The following is a 23580-nucleotide window of genomic DNA, read 5'->3' on the forward strand; positions in this document are numbered from 1 at the left end:
GAATTCCAGGTCAACCTGGGCTAGAGTGAGACCCTACCTCAAAAAAAAAAAAAAAAAAAAAATTCTGTGTGAATCATACTCTGAAAATCATCTCTTGTTACCAAAAAAAATTGAAAATATTTAAGATGAACACCATACTAGGAAAAAATAGAAAAATTAAATTACTTGTTACTGTCATAAGAGTTAAGAAATGGTTATGATAATTTAGACTTGAAAGCATTCTTAGATTTCTTCCATAAAGTTTTCACTAACATTTAAGTGATTTATAAAGCTTCTTCCATGGACTTAGGATGTAGAGTTTTTAGAGTACTTGCCTAATGTGCACAAAGCCCTGGGTCCAACCCCAGCATGGAATAAACTCTGAGGTGATAATCACTACTATGAGATGTTAAATAAGTTGAAGGAAATAATTCATTTGAGAAGTTCATATGTGATGATATTGGAAACCTTTCCTTTGTAATAATTATTACTTTACAATAGTGACAGGGGTCTGAGCCTTTCACCAGACTCTAGAGCTAAGAAAAGTAAACAGATTTCAATACTCATTCAGAGTGAGAGTGTTAGTGAAGAGACCATGAGTCTTGAGAAAGGTAATACTAGGAAAGGGATGGTTTATTCCAAGAAAATGGATAGGTGAAGCAACTAGTCAAATATATAAGTTGGTATCATGAGATCACACAATGAGAGCTGAAAGAGTCGAATATAGTTAGAGAAAATAAGGTGGTTATTTCTAAGCTGAAGCTATGGTTAATACTCATATTCCATAATATAAAAAGATATTTTTTCTCAACAAATTTTAGCATTATTTAGAAAAAATAATTACTATTTTTTCCCTCTATGCCACAGTTTACAGAAATGATAAAACCTTTCTACGGGTCTTCTTTCTTTCTTTCTTTCTTTTTTTTTTTTTTTGTTTTTTTGAGGTAGGGTCTCACTCTAGCCCAGGCTGACCTGGAATTCACTATGTAGTGTCAGGGTGGCCTCGAACTCACGGTGTTGCAGTCCGGTTCGCATTGCTGTTAGAAATCACCCAACCAAGAGCAGCTTCTGGGAAAAAGAGATTTATTTTGGCTTACAGGCTCGAGGGGAAGCTGCATGATGGCAGGGGAAAATGATGGCATGAACAGAGGGTGGACATCACTCCCTGGCCAACACAAGGTGGACTACAGCAACAGGAGGGTGTGCCAAACACTGGCATGGGGAAACTGGCTATAAAGCTTTTAAGCCCGCCCCCAACAATACACTCCTTCCAGGAGGCATTAATTCCCAAATATCCATGAGCTGGGAACCTAGCATTCAGAATACCTAAGTTTATGGGGGACACCTGATTCAAACCACCACACACGGCGATCCTCCTACCTCTGCCTCCCAAGTGCTGGGATTAAAGGCGTGTGCCACCACACCCAGCGGGTCTTCCTTCTTTTCCGCTATCTGTAGCATGAAGTCTTTCCTAGGGAGATGCTGAGGAAAGCTTGCTCCCCTAGCAAGGACTGCCGCTAAAGTCCAGTTCCACCAGAGTTTATCAGTGAATCAGTGAGTTTATTGGACTTCCTTACAGGCCATGGGCAGGTAGTTACAAGAATATGGAGACCCCAAAGCAGCCATAGCATCAAAAAGTCTCATCCAGTCATGGGTGATGACCTCTTCCTAGCTGCTTATATAGAGCTCTCCTTCCCTAGATATTCTATCCTCTGTATCTTCAGACCATGAGACTTCATGCATCATTGTATATAACTGCCACAAGGGACACCAGAGGTCTCAGATGATGGTCTGATGACCCTCCCTATACCCCTTCTCTTGTGGTAGGAAAATCAGTGGCCCAATCTCCAGACTCCCTTGTGAGTGGTCACAGCTGTGTCTGATAAAGATGACAAACATTTGTCTCAGAAGGCAGTGTCATATAATACCATCATTAATTCCATTGAAACTTGTACATGATTCTCAGCTTAAACTTATTCAAGGGTTTCTTTGCTGCTTTTATTTCTCTACCAGAAAGAATGCAAATACTGACCTCACTATGCTATTTTGTGTCTTGATATCTTTAAGTATTGTATGATATAATATATATTTAAAAGTATTATCAGATTTGAAAATGTTCTTTTTTCCCTCTTACTTACATATGGCTTTCTGCCTTTATAGATCACAGGTGGGCATGAAGTCAACTGTGTAAAGTGCTCCCAAACATCCAAACTTGTGATGCACATTATAGTCCTTTCATGTGTTTGTATTATTTTAAAATATTTTTACTTATTTGAGAGAGAGAGAGAAGGAGAAAGAGGGAAGGAGAGTATGGGCACACTAGGGCCTCCTGCCCCTGCAAACAAACTCCAGATGGATGCACCACTTTGTGCATCTGGCTTTATGTGGGTACTGGAGAATCGAACCTGAACCATCAGGCTTTTCAAGAAAGCACTTTTACCCAATGAGCCATCTCTCCAGCCCCATCATGTGCATTTTAATGAATAGATTTCTAATTGTACATTAATTATTTTATTCACTTACATAAGCTCCAACAAAGAGGCATTCAGTTAGATCTGCTTAATATAATATCTTCGCATTTGGGAGAAGGAAATCAAGCCTTACTAGTATGCTAATCTTTAAAAATAATATTTTTTGCACACTTCGTGTGTGTGTATGTTTGCCACTGTAAATGAACACCAGATATCTATAGAAACATCACAGAATAACTCCTAAGTCTTTCTTTTCAAATCTCCCAAAGTCCTTTTTCTCAGTAAGTATTTATGCAGTTTTATTTCATACAATTTTGATTGAATTGCTGTTCATCACAATGGCTATTAAAATAGTATACTTTAAATAATCTTGCTTGACATATAATTTATTTGAGAAGAGTGACATTGAAAAGGAGAAAGAAAGGAAGAAAGAAAGAAAGAAAGAAAGAAAGAAAGAAAGAAAGAAAGAAAGAAAGGGAACACTAGGGCCTCTTTCCCCTGTATAAGAACTCCAGATGCATGTGCCACTTTGTGCATGTGGCTTTATGTGGGTACTGGGGAATTGCACCTGGGATATCAGGCTTTACAAGCAAGTGCCTTTAACTGCTGAGCCATCTCACCAATCCTTACCATATTACTACATACTTAATAATTTTTTACAAAGCAGCCTCTAAGAAGATAAGGGGGTATTTTTTGTTTGTATTAAGATTTATTTTTTCTCTTTGGTAATTTTTTATATTAAATTTGTGGCTCCATACCAGCAGAAATAGTTAACTTAATAGGTGAGATTTATAAATCATAATTTTACAATATTTGTACTATTAGAAATTCCACTGTAAAAAATGTAAATTTAAAACATCAGTTAGGCACCTGCCCACAGAGAAATTATAATGTGGTATGACAGTGACTGATTACTGACCCCTGATACTGTCTTTCCCCATCTGGTTTGTTTCCACTTACCATACTTAGAATAAAACACCATCCTCATTTCGGTCTCCTTTGCAGTTAGCTGTAGTAATGTGAGTAGTGTGTGAAACACTCAGAAAGCATCTACTTTTTTGAGACAGGGAAGTCTTCCAGACCAGCCAGTTTAACTGCAATCCTCCTGCCTCTGCCTACAGAGTGTTGTACATGTAGGACACCTGGAGGAAGTATTCTCAAGTGAAGAGGTACACAATCTCTTTACTCTCCTTCCTCCTTTCTGGCTGAAATGCAGATGTGGTTATTGGATCATTACTAGACTCCACATACTGATAAAGGAAAAAGCATTAAGGTATAAAGTCCCTGTGAACTTTATGATGTCAAAGTGCTTGTGCTAGTTTATCTCTATGTGGGCTTCTGTGTTGTTCAAGCTTTGTGTTCTTTAATACTTACGGCCAAAACTAGCCTTACTACAATAAGGGCAAGGGAGAGAAAATTGTCACACCAGGGCCTCTACAATTGATCTCCAGATGCTTATGCCATATAGTGGGCAAGTGCAACTTTGTTCTTGCCTCACCTTTGTATGTCTGACTAACGTGGGATCTAGAGACTAGAACATGGGTACTCAGGCTTCGCAAGCAAGGGCCTTAACTGCTAAGCCATCTTTCCAGCCCAATACTAGAATTCTCAAACATAGGTGCACAGATTTTGTAATGATGAAGACTTTCTGTGAAATTTTTAAAGTTTCAATGTTAGTGTAAAAATTATTAAAAATATATTATTAGAGCATTTAATATTTCTACCCTATAGCTAATTTCTTCCAGATGTTTTCAGAGCTATTATTATGTTTATGTCAATATATTAATAAAACCCATCTTCATAATAGTCTATATATGAAAATGGCTTACTTTGTTCCAAGTGAAAATGTGATGACCTTGTAGTAAGCTAAATCAAAGTGCTATAGTTTGAATAGAAGGAAATGGTGGGGTTAATAAATCATTCTCAGGGCATACACTCTGTAGGCATATCAACTTCAAACATAACTACAAAGTGGTAGGGAAGCAGCAGCCAGTGTCCTCTCCATAATAGGTGTAATGATTCATTTTAGAAAAACCATCATATGATCCAGATTTGAAAATCTGTTAGATTTGTAGCTTTTTTAGACATATTTGTAAATTTGTTTTTGTATTTGCATTTGGGTAATATCTGAAAGTGAAAGAAAAATCTGTCCTATTCATAACTTTATTTTTCTATATTTCAGTAATGTAAGTACTTAACGAATTTATCAAGAATGGCCAATATTAGACTTTTTCTTCTCTCTTCATAAAAGGTGTATATATAACTTACATTTCAGACACATTGATATAGAATGTTTTACTTGCTTGTGCTAAGTGTAATGTAAAAAGAATATATAGATATTTTTACCACTTAATATGTTGACAATCTGTCAAATACACACACACACACACACACACACACACACACACACACATTCTGTCAGATATATATGTGATATATAACTGCATACACACACAAGTTATTGTAAAAGGGATTGAATTTATGGCTTCACACATACTAGGCAAGTACACAATTAAATCCCCCCACTTAGAATTTTGATCACTTACAATGTTGTGTGTAATATTTTAATTATCTAATCAACTTGTTATACTGTTCCTGACCACCACAATAAGCAGATAAAGCACAATAAAATAAGGAACATACTTTTTTTTTTTTTTTGGTTATTTCTAGTGTCTTTCAGTTATGTGTACATTATGCCATGGTTTGATAAGCATACAATAGCATTAACTCTAAAAATCAATGTAATATTTTATTTAAGATAATTTATTTCTATAAAGTCAGCAATTAAGTTTTCAAGACATTGTAATATTTTTTTGGTAGAAGTTGTTACCTTGATGTTGATGGTTGCTGATTGATCAAGGGTGATGGTTACAGAGGTTAGTTAGTGTACCAATGGCAACGTCTTTAAACCAGATAGCAATGAAATTTCCTACATTGGTTTGCTCTTCCCTTCACAAAAAAATTTCTCTGTAGTATTCAGTGCTATCTGATCACATTGTAACCACAGTAGAACTTTCCAAATTGGCATCAGCTCTCTCAACCCTAAAACTGCTTTATCAGTTAAATGTATGTGGTATTCAGAATCCTTTATTGTCACTCCAGCAGTGTTAGTCACATCTTCCAGGAGGCCATCATTCCGTGTCTTCTTGTTATTTCTAAGCAGCTCCTTGGCAGCTTAGGTGCTTATGTTGTAGCAGTTGAGGAACATCTCTGGGCTTCATTTCTAATGTGGCTCTCTTATGAGTTCCACCACACTGACATCTTGAACCCTTAATGTCTCCCATTAGAGTTGCAATGAACTCCTTTCAAACTCATAATTGTCAATATTTTGACCATCTCCCAAAAATCATGACTGTTGTATAAAATGGGTCATTTTTCCAGTTTTTTACCCTTTTTCTGAGATAGGGTCTTCCTATGTGGCCCAAGATGCCCCAAACTTGTGGTCCTTCTCTTTCTGCCTCCCAGATGCTAGTACTGCAGCTATGTGCCACCATGCCCTGCTCCTTTCCTGATTTTCAATTTACTTTGCCTTGGTCTATCAAATATAAATACCTGCAGGCTGGAGATATAGCTTAGCCATTAAGGTGCTTGCCTATAAAGCCTAAGGACTCATGTTTGACTCTCCAGATCCCATATAAACCAGACACACAAAGTGACACAAGCACTGAAGGTCACACATGTATACAAGGGGGCTCATGCATCTGGAGTTCAGTTGCAGTGGCTGAAGACCCTGGTTTGCTAGTTTTCTCTGTTTTACTCTTTCTTTCTCTCTTGTTCTTGCTCTGTTGCTCTCTCACATTAAAAAAATAGGCCACCCTCTTGGGCTTGCCTCAAAAATAAAATACCTATGGCAGCTATAGTTTTACGAAATGTATTCCTTTTTTAAATTTTTATTTATTTATTTGAGAGAGTGAGAAGCAGAGAAAGGGAAAGAGAGAATGGGCATGCCAGGGCCTCCAGCCACTGCAAACAAACTCCAGACACATGCGTCCCTTTGTGCATCTGGCTTATGTGGGTCCTGGGGAATTGAACTGGGGTACTTTTGGCTTTACAAGCAAATGCCTTCACCACTAAGCAATCTTTCCAGCCCATGAAATGTATTTCTTAAGTGGTGATGCTTGAAATTCATTCCTTGGTTCATAGCCTACAGAAGAGACATTGTTCTGGCAGGCATGAAAGCTACATTGATGTCCTTGAACATTTCTATCAGAGTGTTGGGTAACCAATCAATGAGCAATAATATTTTTAAAGGAATTTTTGTAATGAACAGTAGTTCTCATAAGCTTAAAATAATCATCAAAACATGTTATAAACAGATGTTCTGTCATCCAGTCCTTTTCTTCCATTTATAGACAATAGGCAAAAGTAGATTTAGTGTGATTTTTAGGGCCCTCTCTAGGATTGTAGGTATTGTAAAGCAGTGCTGGTTTCCATTTGCTGCATGAGCCCCTAATACAAGAGTTAGTCTCTCCTTTGAAACTGGTCACCCACTTTTCTGAAGCGCTAAGTCTTAGTGGGCATCTTGGAATAGAAATATGCTTCACTTGCTGTTGTTTTTGCATTAGTCTGTTAATTCATCTTGCACTTTTGCATATGGAGATGCCTCTTTCCTTAACCCTCATCATCCAGCCTCTGTGAACTTCAAACCTTTTTGGACTAGGTTACAACAAATTTTCAGTTTGTGACTACCCTCAGCCTTTATAGAATCGAAGAGGGTTAGGATCTTGTTCTGGTTTAGGCTTTGCCTTAAAGAAAAAGTGTGGCTAGCTTAATTTCTCTAAGAACACTAAACTTTTCTCCATATCAGTAATAAGATTATATATTTAGCAGAGCCTCACCTTAAATTACTTCAAGGACCTTTTCCTTTAATCTATAGCTTGGCTGTTTGTCAAAAGATGCCTACCTTTCTGCCCATCTCAGATTTAAATATGCCGTCCTCACTAAATTTTTGATTTAAAGATGAGAGGTGTTTAACTCTTCCCTTCTCTTGAACATTTAGAAGACTTAATAGGATTACTAATTTGTCTTCTTTCAATACTGTCCTGCTTCAGTTATTAAGAGCAAAAGAGCCAGAAACTGAGCAGCCAGTTGGTGGAGCACTCAGAACAGACATACATTTATCATGTAAGTTTGTTGCCTAATATGGAGGTATTTCATAGCGCCCACAACAATCATTATAGTAACACCAAATAGCCCTGATCACAAGTTACTATAACACATAGAGTGATAATGGTAAAGTTAGAAATGGGAGAGTTACTAAAAGCTGACACAGACATGAAGTGAGCACACAGACTCGTTTAATGCATGGTCTCTAAAACTTGCTAAGGAAACAAACATACTATCTGTGAAGGGCAGTAAAGCAAACTGCAATGAAACAAGGATGTTCAGATAAAATGGTAGTAGGAAAATGACAGGCTAGAACTGACTAGGGAATACTTAAACAGACTGCTTCAGGCAACAAGGCAGTGCTTAATTGCAAAAATTGCAAGTTTTTAGTTTTTTTTTTTTTTTTTTTTTTTGGTTTCTCAAAGTAGGGCTCACTCTAGCTCAGGCTGACCTGGAATTCACTATGGAGCCTCAGGGTAGTCTCGAACTCATGGCGATTCTCCTACCTCTGCCTCCCGAGTGCTGGGATTAAAGGTGTGCGTCACCACGCCCGGCTGGTTTTTAGGTTCTTGTTCTTATTAAAAGGCATTGATTCCTAGTCAAGAGAAGGGATTGGAAAGGGATACGGCAAGGTTCTAAAGTTACCACTTCACACCTTGTTCAGAGCCCCACTACCCAAGTAACATTCATTTTATATAGAAATAACCTGGCATGAATTACAATCCTGTAGAATAATACTGCACATATATTTTCTACTTTTCCCAGTTCTGCTATGATAAACATGTTTTGTTGTTGTTGTTGTTTTGTTTGTTTGTTTTAAGACACAGTTTTGCTGTATTGCCCAAGCTGGCCTCTTACTTGAGATCCTCCTGACTTGCCTCCAAAGTGGTGGGGTTCAGGCATGCATCACCACATTCAACTCATGGTCCATGTTTATATATTGATTCCACTGCACAAAATTCATCTGTTAATTACTTCAATGTCTTGATATTGCTTACTTGAATTGAGTTACTCATTCTTTAGTTGGAGTCTTGTAAATTTAAGCTTGTCCTATCTACAGGAATGCATTTCCTTCTACTTTCCAAGACATATTCTTTCATAGTGAGAGTACTCTTTTAACTACAAATAAGTGAATTTGTCCACATGTCTTATTTTCACACACTTCTTTTCTTTAACTGGTACTACTTCTCCTTTCTCAAAGCCAAATGCATTCTTCACATCTCTATGAGTTGGTGATAACTGCAACCTCCACTAAGCAATTGCTTTCATCATTTGTAACTTAATTACAGCAGCACCCTTAAGATATTTCTCTTAGACTGAACTTCCACTTACAGCTCTCTATATGACATTGGTACTTGGCTGTCCTACAAGCAATTTAATTCCATATATATTCAAAATTGTGTTCATTTTCTTCAAATTTCTCACCATTTCTGTCTTATGTAAGCCTTGTATTAGTTAGTGATATCAACATCTACTCAGTTACCCAAATATGAACATCAGATTCTTGAAACTGTCAAACTTAATTTGGCATAATATTTTTTTTACTTATTTTTTCCCTTTTTGATATTTTCATACATGTATATGATGTGCTTGGACCTTATTCCCTCAATTATCTTCCTTGTGTTCTCATTAGTACCTTTCTTCCCCATTATGCCCCCTCTTTTTTGTTCTTGTAGCCCATTGATTTAAATTGGGGTTACTTGCATGATATGGTTGAAAGGTTATTTACTATTCAGTGGGTAACTTAACCAGTGGCTATTCCACTGATGAAGTTGACTGTTCCTCTCCCAGCAATCCTTAGCTTCCATTCCTTTCCTCATTGATGGTGCAGCATTGACAGGCATAATCTTGTGCAGGAAATCATAGCTGCTATAAATTCATGGTATAACATCTATGTCATATTGAGAAAACATCATTTCACAGCCCTTCTCCATACCTGCCCTTACATTCTTTCTTCCCCTCTTCCACAAGCTTCCCTGAGCTTTGGAGGGGGTGGTTTAGATGTACTGTGTGAGGCTGAATACACAGCAGTCATTTATTCTCAGAAATTTGCCAGCTGTGCCTCTCTGCATTAACCACTGTCCATTGTAGTAAGAACCTTATGTGATTCAAATTTCAAAGAGGACCAGTGTATGGGAACAAATGTAGATATTTAGAAGGCAGTTTCACATGGCATAAAATCTTATTGACTTATTGATATACTACATAAGTTTAAGAGTCAGTGTCTGTGGAATGTGTCAACATTTCATTTAATCCTCCTAACTTTGTGTTCAACACTACTGTTATCCTTTTTTAACCTAAGAAATACAGTATGTATTTACTAAAAAAATTATGGATCATAACTATGAGGCTATCCAGGTAAAAAAAAAAAAGATAAAAACAAAATTTAAAATATTATCAAACCTGATTTGTAGGATATAAAGAGAACAGAGTGAACCAGGCATAGTGTTGCACGTCTTTAATCCCAGCACTTGAGAGGCAAAGGTTAGAAGATTGTCATGAATTCAAGCCACCCTGAGAGTACATAATGAATTCCAGGTCAGCCTGGGCTAGAGTGAGACCCTATCTTGAGAGAAAAAGAAAGGAAGGAAAGAAGGAAGGAAGGAAGGAAGGAAGGAAGGAAGGAAGGAAGGAAGGAAGGAAGGAAGGAAGGAGAAGAAAGGAGAGGAGAGGAAAGAAGAGAAGAGAAGAGAAGAGAAGAGAAAAGGAAAGGAAAGGAAAGGAAAGGAAAGGAAAGAAAGAAAAGAAAAGAAAAGAAAAGAAAAGAAAAGAAAAGAAAAGAAAAGAAAAGAAAAGAAAAGAAAAGAAAAAGAAAAGAGCCGGGCGTGGTAGTGCACATCTTTAATCCCAGCACTTGGGAGGCAGAGGTAGGTGGATCACCGTGAGTTCAAGGCCACTCTGAGACTACAGAGTTAATTCCAGGTCAGCCAGGACCAGAGTGAGACCCTACCTCAAAAAAAAAAAAAAAAAAAAAAAAGGAAGGAAGGAAGGAGAGAGAGAGAAAAGGACATTTTAAATGATAATAGGGGCATATTATTCAGAAACATACAAATAGTAGGAAATTCTAGATGACAGAGAACATAAGTTTGTCATCTAAAAATATTAAAAGAAGGGATGGAGAGATGGCTTAGTTGTTAAGGTCCTTGCCTGTGAAGCCTAAGGATACATGTTTGATTCTCCAGGTCCCATGTAAGCCAGATGCACAGAGACACAAGTGCACAAGGTCACACATGCACACAAGGGGGGTGCATGCATCTGGAGTTAAATTGTAGTGGATGGAGGCCTGTCTCTCTCTCTCTCTCTCTCTCTCTCTCTCTCTCTCTCACTCTTGCATAAGAATAAAAACTAAAAATATTAAAAGAAATGGCTAGGGTATAGCTAAGTAGCATGGGGTGTGATTATGATATACTAGATGAAATCTACAGCACCTCCTCATCCCCCCAAAAGTCAGTTGGGGGGAAATTGGTGCTACAGTGGTAGTATTTATAAATAAGGGTCTGAAGAGTCATGTAAATCAATTATAATGATCTTAATTGATCCTAGAGTAAAACAACTTAACAATATTATGAGACAAAGAAGTGTCTACACTAACTTTATATTTGGTATTGACATATTGTTTAAAATTATTTTAGGGGCTAGGCAGATGGTTCAGTGAGTAAGAGCACTTAACTGAGGACCTGAATCCAATTCCAGGAATCCATGTAAAAAGCTGGGTATGGCCACACATGCCAGTAACTTTTTTTACTCTCTATGCTGAAGGTGGTGGAGATGGAAGGCTTATTAGGACTCACTCATTAGCAAATCAGGTTCAGTAAGAGAACTTGTCCTAAGGAAATAAAGCAAAAAAGTGATAAAGGAGGGTGTTGCAGTCCGGTTCGCATTGCTGGTAGAAATCATCCAACCAAGAGCAGCTTCTGGGAAAAAGAGATTTATTTTGGCTTACAGGCTCGAGGGGAAGCTCCACGATGGCAGGGGAAAACGATGGCATGAGCAGAGGGTGGACATCACCTCCTGGCCAACATAAGGTGGGACACAGCAACAGGAGGGTGTGCCAAACACTGGCATGGGGAAACTGGCTATAAAGCCCTTAAGCCCGCCCCCAACAATACGCTCCCTCCAGGAGGCATTAATTCCCAAATATCCATCTGCTGGGAACCTAGCATTCAGAACACCTAAGTTTATGGGGGACACCTGAATCAAACCACCACAGAGGGTACTGCATCCTCCTGTGGCCTCTGTATATGAGAGCATGGGTCATTGCTTCTCTGCATACACCACAGCCACATACTAATATATAAGCCATACATTCCAAATTATTTTTTATATGTTAATAATTTAAATCTGTTCTACAGAAGGATAGACATCTCCCTCAGAGATAATCTTGAGGAAAAAGAAGTATTTTTAAATTTAATACCTCTGATAAAATATTTGCTAGTAGAGGTGATAGAATGTTGAGCTCAATACCACTAACACACCTAAAATAAATTTTTAAGATTTTACTAATCCATACTTCTCTTACAGATGAACATTTATTATTGTGATCATTGTGTCATAACTTCCTCACTTTATTAGTCAGGGTTCTCTAGAGGAACAGAATATTATAAAGGGATTTATTGGATTGCTTACAGCATATGGGCTGGACAATTCCATTATGGCTGCCTGCTGTCTGCTTTCTGGAGAGTTGGAGAACCGGTAGTTGCTCAGTCCACAAGGTTAGATTCCTCTGCGGTCCCAGTTTGGTATTGAAGGCCTTGAAGATTCCTGGAAAGCTGCTGATCTTTGGCTGCCATTGGAAGGCTGATGAAGCTGGGTTTCATTGTCCATGAACGATAACAACAACAAGGTATATGTACCCACCAGCAATAGCTCAGTCAGCCAGGCAAAAGACAGTCTCCTGCTGGAGCTTCTTTATATATAGTCTGTCATAGGAAGGGCTGACCACTCTGGGCAAAGGCTTTTCACCCCCCAGTAGTCCACAGATCCTCCTAAGAGTTCACAGATCCTCCTAAGAGGCATGTTTCTTCCTTGATTCCTCATTTGACCAAGTTGACAATAGAAATAACCTGTACATGTACTATTCAGTTTTATTTCACAGAAATTACAGGACATCCAAGGAAATAAAAATAAACCTATTTCTAAAACCTCCATACAATGATGATGACAATAATAGTCAACATTTAAGTGCTTAATTATGTCAGGCACCATTTCAGGAGTTTATGGGTTTAGCTGATTTTCTTCCCCTTATAACTTTCTGAGGAGGCATTATTATCCTTGTTTTACAAGTGGAAAAACAGAGGTATGGAGAAGTTAAGAATTTTTCTTAGAGTGACATGAAAACCAGTGAAGGTCAGGTTTCAAACCCTAAAGTTTGGCATAATCTTTTATGTTACACTGTATCTCTTTTTTTTCCATGGTGCTAGGTGATTTTATTTGTTCATTTGTTCAGACAATCTGGCAGCACCTTAGTTTTTCCTTTATTTGCAAAGTATAATTTTATCATACATTTCTTGGCTTGGGCATTTTTTGTTGTTGTTGTTGGCTATTGTTTTCTTGAGTTCTTTGAGATTATCTTGGAAAGGGAATATTTTGCTAGTTGATCTACACTGGAAGAAAGTCTGGTGAGAATTTTTTAGGCAGAAATGAAAGGGTCCTAGATGGAACTTTGAAATCATCTGAGGAAATAGACAAGTTCTGGTAAATTAACTACACAGGTAAGTAGGAAGGAAGCATAGGAGCTCCAAGGAAAGAATCGAAAGCCAAGTAGGTTGTAATCAGAGAACCTGAAGTGTGGTGTGAGGTGACAGAAGATAAAGGAGTTGCTTTATGCCAGAATAGTCCCTACCCCCACTTTGGTGCCAGTGATTGAATCCAGGGCCTTAAATATTCTAAGAATTCATTTTACCATTGAACTCTTACCCATAGACCTAAATAACCCAAATTGGGGATTTCTAGAGGTTAAATAACTTTTTAAGGTCATATAATGGTTACGTAGTGAAACAATCATCATAATTCAAGAAAGTCCAAGTGTAACAACTGTCTTACCTCATTTCTTACTAATATAGATCTAGGAAATGTGTAAGAAACTACAGGAGACAGTAATCCTAGCTACTCCTGAGTCTGATTTAGGGGCATGACTTTATGGCCAGCCTGAGGAATTTATTTTATTTTTTGAGGAATTTATTAAGACCATGTCTTAAAAAAAAAAAGAAAATCTCAAAACCAAACCATAAAAAACTCCAAAAGATTAAAAACTTGAAATTTCTATGACCTGAAATTGTTCAATACCTTATTGTTACCAAGAGCCCACTACATTTGTGGGATGTATTTTTACAAAATCATTACAAATAGTAATTATTACCTTGATTTTCTTTTAGTATTGCTTGTCACCTATTCCTTCCAGTAAATAGGTGAACTCATAGTCCTCAGCAATGGCCAGTAGAGCAAAGATCAGATATGATCTGCTCTTGTGGTTCCTTCTACCTTTCAATCCTTGTCCTTAAGGATGAACTAAAAGAATGATTATGTGCCAGACAGTTTCCATGTGGCATTTTATCAGACTTAATATTATATAACTGCTCCTAACATAATTTGGACCAGAACTTCCACTTCTTTTTTTTTTTTTTTTCCTTGAAGGGTCTTTTTTTAGCCCAGGCTGACCTGAAATTCATTATGTAGTCTCAGGGTGGCCTCGAACTCATGGGGATCCTCCTACCTCTGCCACCTGAGTGCTGAGATTAAAGGCATGTGCTGCCACACCCACCTTCCATTTATATTTTTAAAATAAGCACAGTGATATTTTTACTATGATGCACTTTAAAATTAATCTGTGTGCTGGAGAAATAGCTCAGTGGTTAAAGGTGCTAGCTTGCAAAACCTGTTGGCTCAGATTCAGTTATCCTCCCACCTGCATAAAGCCAGGTGGCTGTTTGTTTCCAGTGTCACAGGACCCTGTCGTGCACACACACAAATAAATAAATAAAGTTAAAATTAGTCTGTGTTTAAGAGCCCTTAACTTATATACTTAGAAATAGAAAGCATAGTGCTCATTGAAATAGCATCTAGGTATCTGAATATCATAAACAATATTGTGGAGGAAAAAAAATTCTAGATTAGCCCATGTGTTATGGTTTGAATATCTCTACCAAAACCCATTTTGAAATTTAATTGCTACTGTAACAGTATTAAGATATGGGGCCTTTAAGAGGTGATTCGATTATGGAGCAACACGTCCATGAATTAGCTTTTAACATGGTAGTTTAGTTACAGTAGGGAGGGAAGTTTTAGTGTTTCCCCTTCCCTACATATTTTAATTTCTTACCATGTGATGCCTTCTTTCAGGGTATGGTGCATCAAGAAAAAATGATGTGACCTTTCCATCTTACACGTCAAAAAAAAAAAAAAACCCTTATAGGCTGGAGAGAAACTTAATGGTTAAGGTGCTTGTCTGCAAAGCCAAAGGACTTAGGTTTTATGCCCCAGGACCCAAGTAAGCCAGATGCACAAGGTAGCACTTGCATCTGGAGTTTGTTTGCAGCAGCTGGGTGCCCTGGTATGCCCATTTGATCTCCCCCCACCCGCCTCTTTCTCTCTCTTTCAAGTAAATAAAAATAAAATATTTTTTTTTGTTTTTTTTGTTTTTGTTTTTAAAATAAAATATTTTTTAAGACCCTTATTTATATTTTACCCATCCTGTGCTATTCTGTTGTAGCAGTACAAATCAGACAAAGTCACAATGTGTTTGGAATTCTGTCTTTTATTTACCTATCTTTAATTGTACATATTTTAATTATGATATTAATATTAAGGAAAAAGATATGAAGCAAAATTTCAAGTAGAAAATTATTTACTCTCAAACATTCTACTTGATAAAAATGTCATAGGTAGAAATTTTGTGACATCAATTCTTTAAATAAATGTGTTCCCATTGAGTAACCCTTTCATGCCTTTATACATCCAACAAATATAGACATCTATCTGACATCTGTCTTCCATGTCTTAGCACTGGGGATACTGCAGTCAACAAGACAAAGTTCTTTTGGTCATTAAGTTTATTTTGTAATGGGTGAGGAAAACGTAATGGGGCTAAGGAGATGGTTCATTTGCCAGAGTACTTCTCATATAAGCATGAGGTCCTGAATCCAGGTCCTGGCACCCACATAAAAGACAGGGATGGTGGCATACACTTGTAATCTCAGCATTGGGGTTAAAGAGGCAGGAGGATCCCTAGGACTTGCCAGTCAGCTAATGTAGCTGAATCATTGAGCTCCAGGTTCAGTGACAAACCCTGTCTCCAAAAATAAGACAGCGGAGTGCTGGGCGTGGTAGTACATGCCTTTAATCCCAGCACTTGGGAGGCAGAGGTAGGGGGATCTCCATGAGTTCAAGGCCACCCTGAGACTACATAGTGAATTTCAGGTCAGCCTGGGCTAGAGTGAGACCCTACCTCGTAAAACAAAACAAAAATAAGGTGGCAAATGATTGAGAAAGACATCATTGTCAACCTCTGATCTCTACTTGTACACATGCATACACACACACACACACACACACACACACACACGTGCACATGCACTCAAACACATAGGAACACGCATAAAAATGTATGCACACTATACATACATACACATGCAAAAAGAAGTGAACAAATATTCTCCTATATTAATAAGAATTTCAAAGGATGAGGGGAAGAAATTATATTGCATACAGAGAATGTGGTAAAACTAAGGACAACAAATTATAAAAATTTGAGAGGGCTCTCCCCCCAATAAAGTAATTCTGTGTTGAAAAATGAATCCCTGTGAGGATCTAGTATGTGAAGATGTGTAGAGATAGTGTCCACAAAACCAATAAGGCAAGAATCTTTTAAGCTGGTAGACAAGAGATAGGAAGATATCATCAAAAGTAGTAATAGAGGGACTGGAGAAATGACTCAGCGGTTAAGGTGCTTGCCTGCAAAGCCTAATGACCCTGATTCAGTTTTCCAGTGTCCATGTAAATCTAGATGCACAAAAATGGTTCAGGCATCCAGAGTTCATTTGCAGTGGCTGGAGGCCCTAACATGCCCATACTTTCTGTTTGTCTTCTTTCAATTTCTCTCTGTTGTAAATAAATAAAAATATATTTTTAAAAGTAGTTATAGAACTTCAGGTATACCTCAGAGGTAGAGCATTTGCTTAGCATGCTTGAGACCCTCGGTTCAGTCTATAGCACCACCAAAGGAAAGAAAGTAGGTACAACTTCCTTAATACATTTAGTTAGTTAAAACGAACACTATGTTTATTGAATCAGGAACTAAGTCATAACCATGAGTTACTCCTTAAGATAATGGAAATTACCTAAAAATGCTAGCAAGTATATATAATTTAGAATCCAACATGTAGAAAATGTACATCCTCTTCTTTAGGAGCTTCTTAGTCTAGTGGAGAAAGAAACATATAAAATGAAATCACAATAGAAGTAGATATAGTGTGTCTTATAAATGCAAAAAAATGTGATCCTGAAGGTAGAAAAGGCATTAAAACACTCAGTTTAAATCCAAGCCCTTCAGAGGCTAAGGTAAGAGGATCAAAAGTTGGAGACCAGCCTACCCTACCTTCCAAACAAAACAAAACCCTCAGTGTGCAAACTGTGCTGTTTAAAGCAGAGTGTAGGTAACACTATTTGAACAATGGTGCTGATACTGTAAGAAGCCATTTGAAGAAGACTGTGGCTTCCATGTATACAACAGTAAATGAAGTATCTGACAACAGATATGCAGAAGCTGAGTTGCTTTCCTAAGCTGAAGGGCAAACAGGCATTATGTTGGTATTCTGTTTCTTAGATAGCCCCCAACCTATGATGGTTCCATTACAACTTTAAGGTTTCCAGTGGTACAAAAGTAGTATTCCAGTATATTCAGAAGAAATTGTACTCTAACTTTTGAAGTTTGGCCTTTTCCAAGACTAGAGATACTCTTGTGATGCTGGGCAGTGGCAGCAAGCATCAGCTCCCAGTCAGCCATGAGTCAATGAGGATAAATGACCTATTGTAGGCAGTGTATTTCATTGCTAAACTATGATGTCCTATAGGTTAGACATACTATGTGCATTTGTTTACTGGACATATTGTCAATGTTCTGTGGGTTGGTAACTATATTTTAGTGAATCCCCATGTTGTCTTTTTAAGTTTTCATGGAGAGAAGTTAGTGTTAAAAGTATTGACTGTGGGAGGGGAGAGACATATCAGGATTTATTGTCTGTATGTATAGAACTTGTCAATAATATATATATTATTGACGTGTGTGTGTGTGTGTGTGTGTGTGTGTGTGTGTGTGTATTGACAATGATGTTAGGGATGAAGCTCAGTGGTAGAGAATCTCCCGCCATGCACAAGTCCTGGCAAAACCAAACAATTCTGCAAGAGAATTGTTTTTTGACATATGGCTTTATAGCAACTTTTGCCAGTTTGTTCCTTGAGAGCAGAGGATTATAATTGTTAAAAGGGACTTAAAGCTGAGCATGACCTGAGGACTACTGTTCCAGTTACTCAGGAAGATGGGAGAGTATTGTCATTTGAGCCTGAGATTGATGCCAGCCTGGGTGACATAGTGAAGCACTGTCTCCAGAAAAGAAAGAAAATATGTATCTAAAAGATGGGCACTAGCTGGGCATGGTGGCACGTGCCTTTAATCCCAGAACTCAGGAGGAAGAAGTAGGAGGATTGCCATGAGTTCAAGGCTACACTAAGACTACATAGTGAATTCCAGGTCAACCTGAGTTAGGGTGAGTCCCTACCTTGAAAAACAAACAACAACAACAAAAAAGATGGGCACTAATATACTATCACATCTTTATATGATCATTAACTACAAGCCTTAGTATTCCCCTCTGCACAATCTAGTTACAGATATATCAGACTTTCTATTATGTTATTAAGCAGGCACTGACATAAATGAGAGAGTTGAGTAACAGTGAGAATGACGCCAATACATGGGTAGCATGACTATAGAGAAAATGAGGGATTTGCAGAGCTATTGTTCAATAATCAGGGAAAGATAACTTGTGTAAGATCTAGGCAGATGCCTAGAAACTACAAATAAATGCATAGTATCTTCATGCCAGGATGTGATGTGAGAAAAAAATAAAACTAGTACCACATCATTCAGTATGTGGAGAGCAATGCTAAAATAAAGGATAGAGACTGTTTGCTGTTTTGCAGAGTCGGAAAGGTGAGTGTGGTATTACAGGAAGATTTAATGTATAGAGTGACTATTAAAAAGTGTGATATAAGAAAAATATGAGGAGAAACCGAATTCATGTGAAGACAACTTTTGTTAGAATTGGCTGTAAAATTAATTTCAGAGTATTTTTCCCTGAAACCAGTATCTTGTTACATAAGACAATTTAAATATAGAAAGGCCTTCCCAAGAGTCAAGAAGACAGTAGGCTTCTAATAAAGAAGGCAGATTGAACATACTTGTTTATTTCAGTTAACAGCTAAAAATCCACTAACTGATAGGAACAATGAATTTTTAAATAGGTATAAGGAAAAACCTGGAGAGAAATAGACAATAACAAAATTCTGGAAGCTGGAGAGAACAGTAGCAACTCATTTATGAGCTTAAAAGAATTAAATAATTAACTAATCAACTAACAATAATGAAGGCAAGAAAAAAAAAAAAGTTGTTCTGAAATTCCCAGAGGCTTAGCAATTACTTTTAATATATGTGTCCGTAGTTCAGTTGAAGCTGTGTGTATAGCCACTTAAAGAAAATGTAGAATCTGCTTTTTCCGCCATCTTTCCATGCCGCCATCATGGTGTGCATGAATGTCCTGGCGGATGCTCTCAAGAGCATCAACAATGCTGAAAAAAGAGGCAAACGCCAGGTCTTTAATAGGCAGTGCTCCAAAGTCATCGTCCGGTTTCTAACAGTGATGATGAAGCATGGTTACATTGGCGAGTTTGAAATTATTGATGATCACAGAGCTGGAAAAATTGTTGTGAACCTCACAGGCAGGTTAAATAAGTGTGGAGTGGTCAGCCCCAGATTTGATGTACAACTCAAAGACTTAGAAAAATGGCAAAATAATTTGCTTCCATCCTGTCAGTTTGGTTTCATTGTCCTGACAACCTCAGCTGGCATTATGGACCATGAAGAAGCAAGACGAAAACACACAGGAGGGAAAATCCTGGGATTTTTTTTCTAGGGGTATAAAGAAAGCAAACATGAATAAAATGTCTCAGTAGACTCCAAAAAAAAGAAAGAAAGAAAGAAAGAAAGAAAGAAAGAAAGAAAGAAAGAAAGAAAGAAAGAAAGAAAGAAAGAAAGAAAGAAAGAGAGAAAATGTAGAATGTGTAAGCTTCCATTAAACGAGTCTGTTTGAGATTACGTAGTCAGGTAACAGTGCTCCATCACGCAGGAGAAGTCTAACGTTTATGCTCTAGAATGCATAAAGCTGAGTCTCTGGTTAGGAAGATTAACACCTTCGGTCTTGTGTGTTCAGTGGTCCTAAGCTCATTCATGTTGTTGAACAAGCACCACAGTTTGTCTTGCAAAATTAAAACCATGTGCCACTTTTACCTCATTTCCTCTTTTCCTGGGCACTGACAACTACCATTCTACTTTATACTTCTACTGATTAGATTACTCAAACTAATTCCTATAAGTGGATCAGATAATTTTTTTAAGTCTTTGTATGAGTGGCTTACTTCTTTGCAGAGTGTCCTCAAAGTTCATCCTTGTAGTATGTATCAGAGTTTTTACCCACTTTTTAGAGCCAAATAATATTGCTATGTGTGTATATACATGCCTGTTTACCACATTTGTTTATCTATTCATGTGTGGATGTCTCCTTCAGTTTCATTTGCCTCTTCACTATTGTGATGACATTATAAAATCATGTTTTTATGTTTTTATTAAGCATAGACTAAAAATTTTATTGTTTCATATTTAACATCCTCTAAAATGATTTTATATGCCAATATTTGAGTTCTTTAACTAGCAACAGACTAGTATCTTTATAATTTTTTCTCATTTGTAAAAGCAATAATTACATCCATGTAAAATTATCATTGTATTTTCTATTCTTAACATTGATTTTTGAAGTAATAAAGACATCTTAATATCCCATTGAAATTTTTGATCAGCTAAACACAGCTGAGGAATTTCGTGAAGATCTTGGAATGAATTTGCTGAACTGTTAATTCATGTTTTTCTTAGCTTTCAATTCCCTGTCAGTGATCATCATTCTTGTTTTCTATAGCAGATTCATAACTGTAAAAGCATCAAAACCATCATGTCAACTGTATCATTGTTCAGCTGTGTGATACAGACTGAACATTCCAACCTGATTTTCATTCACTACTATATACATTTCTCAGTTTATTCCTTTTTATAACTAAGTAATTTTGTTATGTTACTTATTATTAGAACTGGAAATTTAAACACCTGATTTAAAGATATGGACATATCAAAATGTCTTGTGAAATGATAAATTTCCATTTTAAAAGCAACTATGAGCTCCTTTAGGATAACACATCTTGTTCATATATGTCTGTCCATGATGTTGGAGCTTCAGCTCTCAAGTTGCTTTGCAATACATGTCTGATTAGTTGAATGGGTTTTAACATATAAGTAGTTGTAGGTAGTTGCTCATGTGTTTAACAAAGTATATACAGTATAATTTCATAATACAGTGACTCAGCTATTTTCTGTTATTATTTTCTCATATTCTACTCAGAAATAAGGCATTAATATATGAGGACTTAGAAACCAATACAAAATCACTGTAAAGCAATAAGCACTTATACCTTTGCCTCACACATATAGTTAACACTGTGTAAACAATCAGATAGATAATTGCAGTAGCTCCAATCCACTTCTTAATAGGTTTGCTATGAAAAGTGGAATATTAACTGATTTTATTTTTGTTAAATGCTAATAATGTAAAGAGAATGCACATATCTTTAAAAAGATCTAGAGTCATTATCTGAAGTTGTATTTGCACTTTTTTTTTAAGAGAGAGATTATTTATTTATTTATTTATTTGAGAGCGACAGACACAGAGAGAAAGACAGATAGAGGGATAGAGAGAGAATGGGCGCGCCAGGGCTTCCAGCCTCTGCAAACGAACTCCAGACGCGTGCGCCCCCTTGTGCATCTGGCTAACGTGGGACCTGGGGAACCGAGCCTCGAACCGGGGTCCTTAGGCTTCACAGGCAAGCACTTAACCGCTAAGCCATCTCTCCAGCCCGTATTTGCACTTTTGTAGGTAACCCTCTAAATACTTCTTACTCATTTTTTCCTGATTTAACTACTATACCAAGACTATATTTTACAAATTGTACTTATTTAACAAAGCACAGAAAATTTGTTAGCTTATTAGTTGTTTTTTTTTTTAATATTTTATCCATTTATTTGAGAGAGAGAGAGAATATGGACACATGGCCTCCAGCCATTACAAACTCCAGGCACATGTGCCACCTTGTACATCTGGTTTACATGGGTCCTAGATTATCAAACCTGGGTCCTTTGGCTTTTCAAGTAAGTGCCTTAAGTGCTAAGCCATCTCCCCAGCCCTATTAGTTGCTTTTGTGTCATAATAACCAAAATCCCCAATATAGAACTTGTGGGAGGAAATGCTTATTTTGGCTCACAGCCTCAGGGGTTTCCGTCTCTCGGTGGGTGGGAGGAAAAGCATGGTGGAGTTCATAGCATTAGGGGTTATATGATAGAGACTCCTTGTGGAGTCAGACCAGGAAAACCAGCTAGCTGTACCAGAACCAGGGTAGATATAACCTTTAAGGGTCCATCCTATCAGCTAGGTTCTGATTCCATCAGGTTCTCAAAACATGAAATATATCTTATAAAGCTCATTGTATGTAAGCATTATGGAACTAAGAATAATGTGCTCTGGAATATACTTTAAGCGATTTCTTTAGAGTACTTTTTAATTTTTGAGACATGGTTTCATATATCCCAGGCTGGCCTCAAGGATGCTTTGAACTTCTGATACTTTTGAATTCTGGGATAAATGCATGTGCCACCACACTCAGTTTATGAGGTGGTGATGGGGATTGAACCCCAGGGCTTTGTGCATACTACCAGCTGAGCTCTATGTCCTCAGCCCCTATGAACAGGCTTTTTAAAATGAAAGAAACAAGGCAAGTTACTAGAAGTTAAGCTTTCTTTTTTATATTTTTGTAAATTTAATTATTTTCCTTTAAAATTAAAATTTCTTACTGATTAAAAAATTATTTTTGGAATAATTATTTCAGAGTATAATTTATATTTTATTATTTTTATTTGACAGAAAAAGAGGCAAAGAGAGAGAGAGAGAATATAAGTGCCCCAGGGCCTCTAGGTTCTGCAAACAAACTCCAGATATATTGCTACCTTGTGCATCTGGCTTTACGTGGGTACTGGGGAATTGAACATAGGTCCTTAGGCTTTGCAATCAAGTGTCTTAATGGCTAAGCCATCTCTGCAGCCCCTAATGTGTTCTTTTAAAAGACTTGATTTACTTTGTTGGTGCTACATATCTCTCCAGAAACAAACATTATAAATGCTGTGAATGTTTAGTATCATGTCATAGATACAAATATGAAGTTTTTACTTAAAATTATAAGGAATAATTATTCAGCCCTAACAGTTAAAATACCAGTATAATTTTAATTTGGCTATGGCTTCTTTTATTAATGGAAACCCTTTAATAATTTTTTATTGACCACAGACCTCAAAGCCTACACACACACACACACACACACACACACACACACACATGAGCAGGAACACCACATACACATAAACAAATATATACAAATAAAAATATACAAGTAAAAGAATCTCAATATATTAAAAAACAAAAGTAACATGATATTTAAAATAAAGACGATTTTCCATTTGTAGAGAGAGATATTAATGACCAAAGATCATATTGCACTTGCTTAAAAGGGAGGGAAATTTATTTTTCAGAGTTTTTGGTAGTCACCATCTATTCCTAAGGCTTTATTAAATAACAACAAAAGATAACTGGAGTTAACAAAA

General features: G+C 37.1%; 2 protein-coding genes across 20 annotated transcripts in view; both read left to right on the plus strand.

The window, feature by feature from the left end:
* Baz2b (bromodomain adjacent to zinc finger domain 2B) overlaps window positions 1-23580 on the plus strand; it is a 308213-nt gene that overhangs the window by 100904 nt on the left and 183729 nt on the right. The window lies entirely within an intron of this gene.
* Window positions 19344-19750, plus strand: LOC101596084 (40S ribosomal protein S15a-like). The gene has a single exon (XM_045146873.1). The coding sequence runs from the start codon at window positions 19349-19351 to the stop codon at window positions 19739-19741; it is 393 nt and encodes a 130-aa protein (XP_045002808.1). The 5' UTR covers window positions 19344-19348; the 3' UTR covers window positions 19742-19750.

The sequence above is a fragment of the Jaculus jaculus genome, chromosome 4, assembly GCF_020740685.1.
Source record: "Jaculus jaculus isolate mJacJac1 chromosome 4, mJacJac1.mat.Y.cur, whole genome shotgun sequence".
Classification (NCBI taxonomy): Eukaryota; Metazoa; Chordata; class Mammalia; order Rodentia; family Dipodidae; genus Jaculus; species Jaculus jaculus.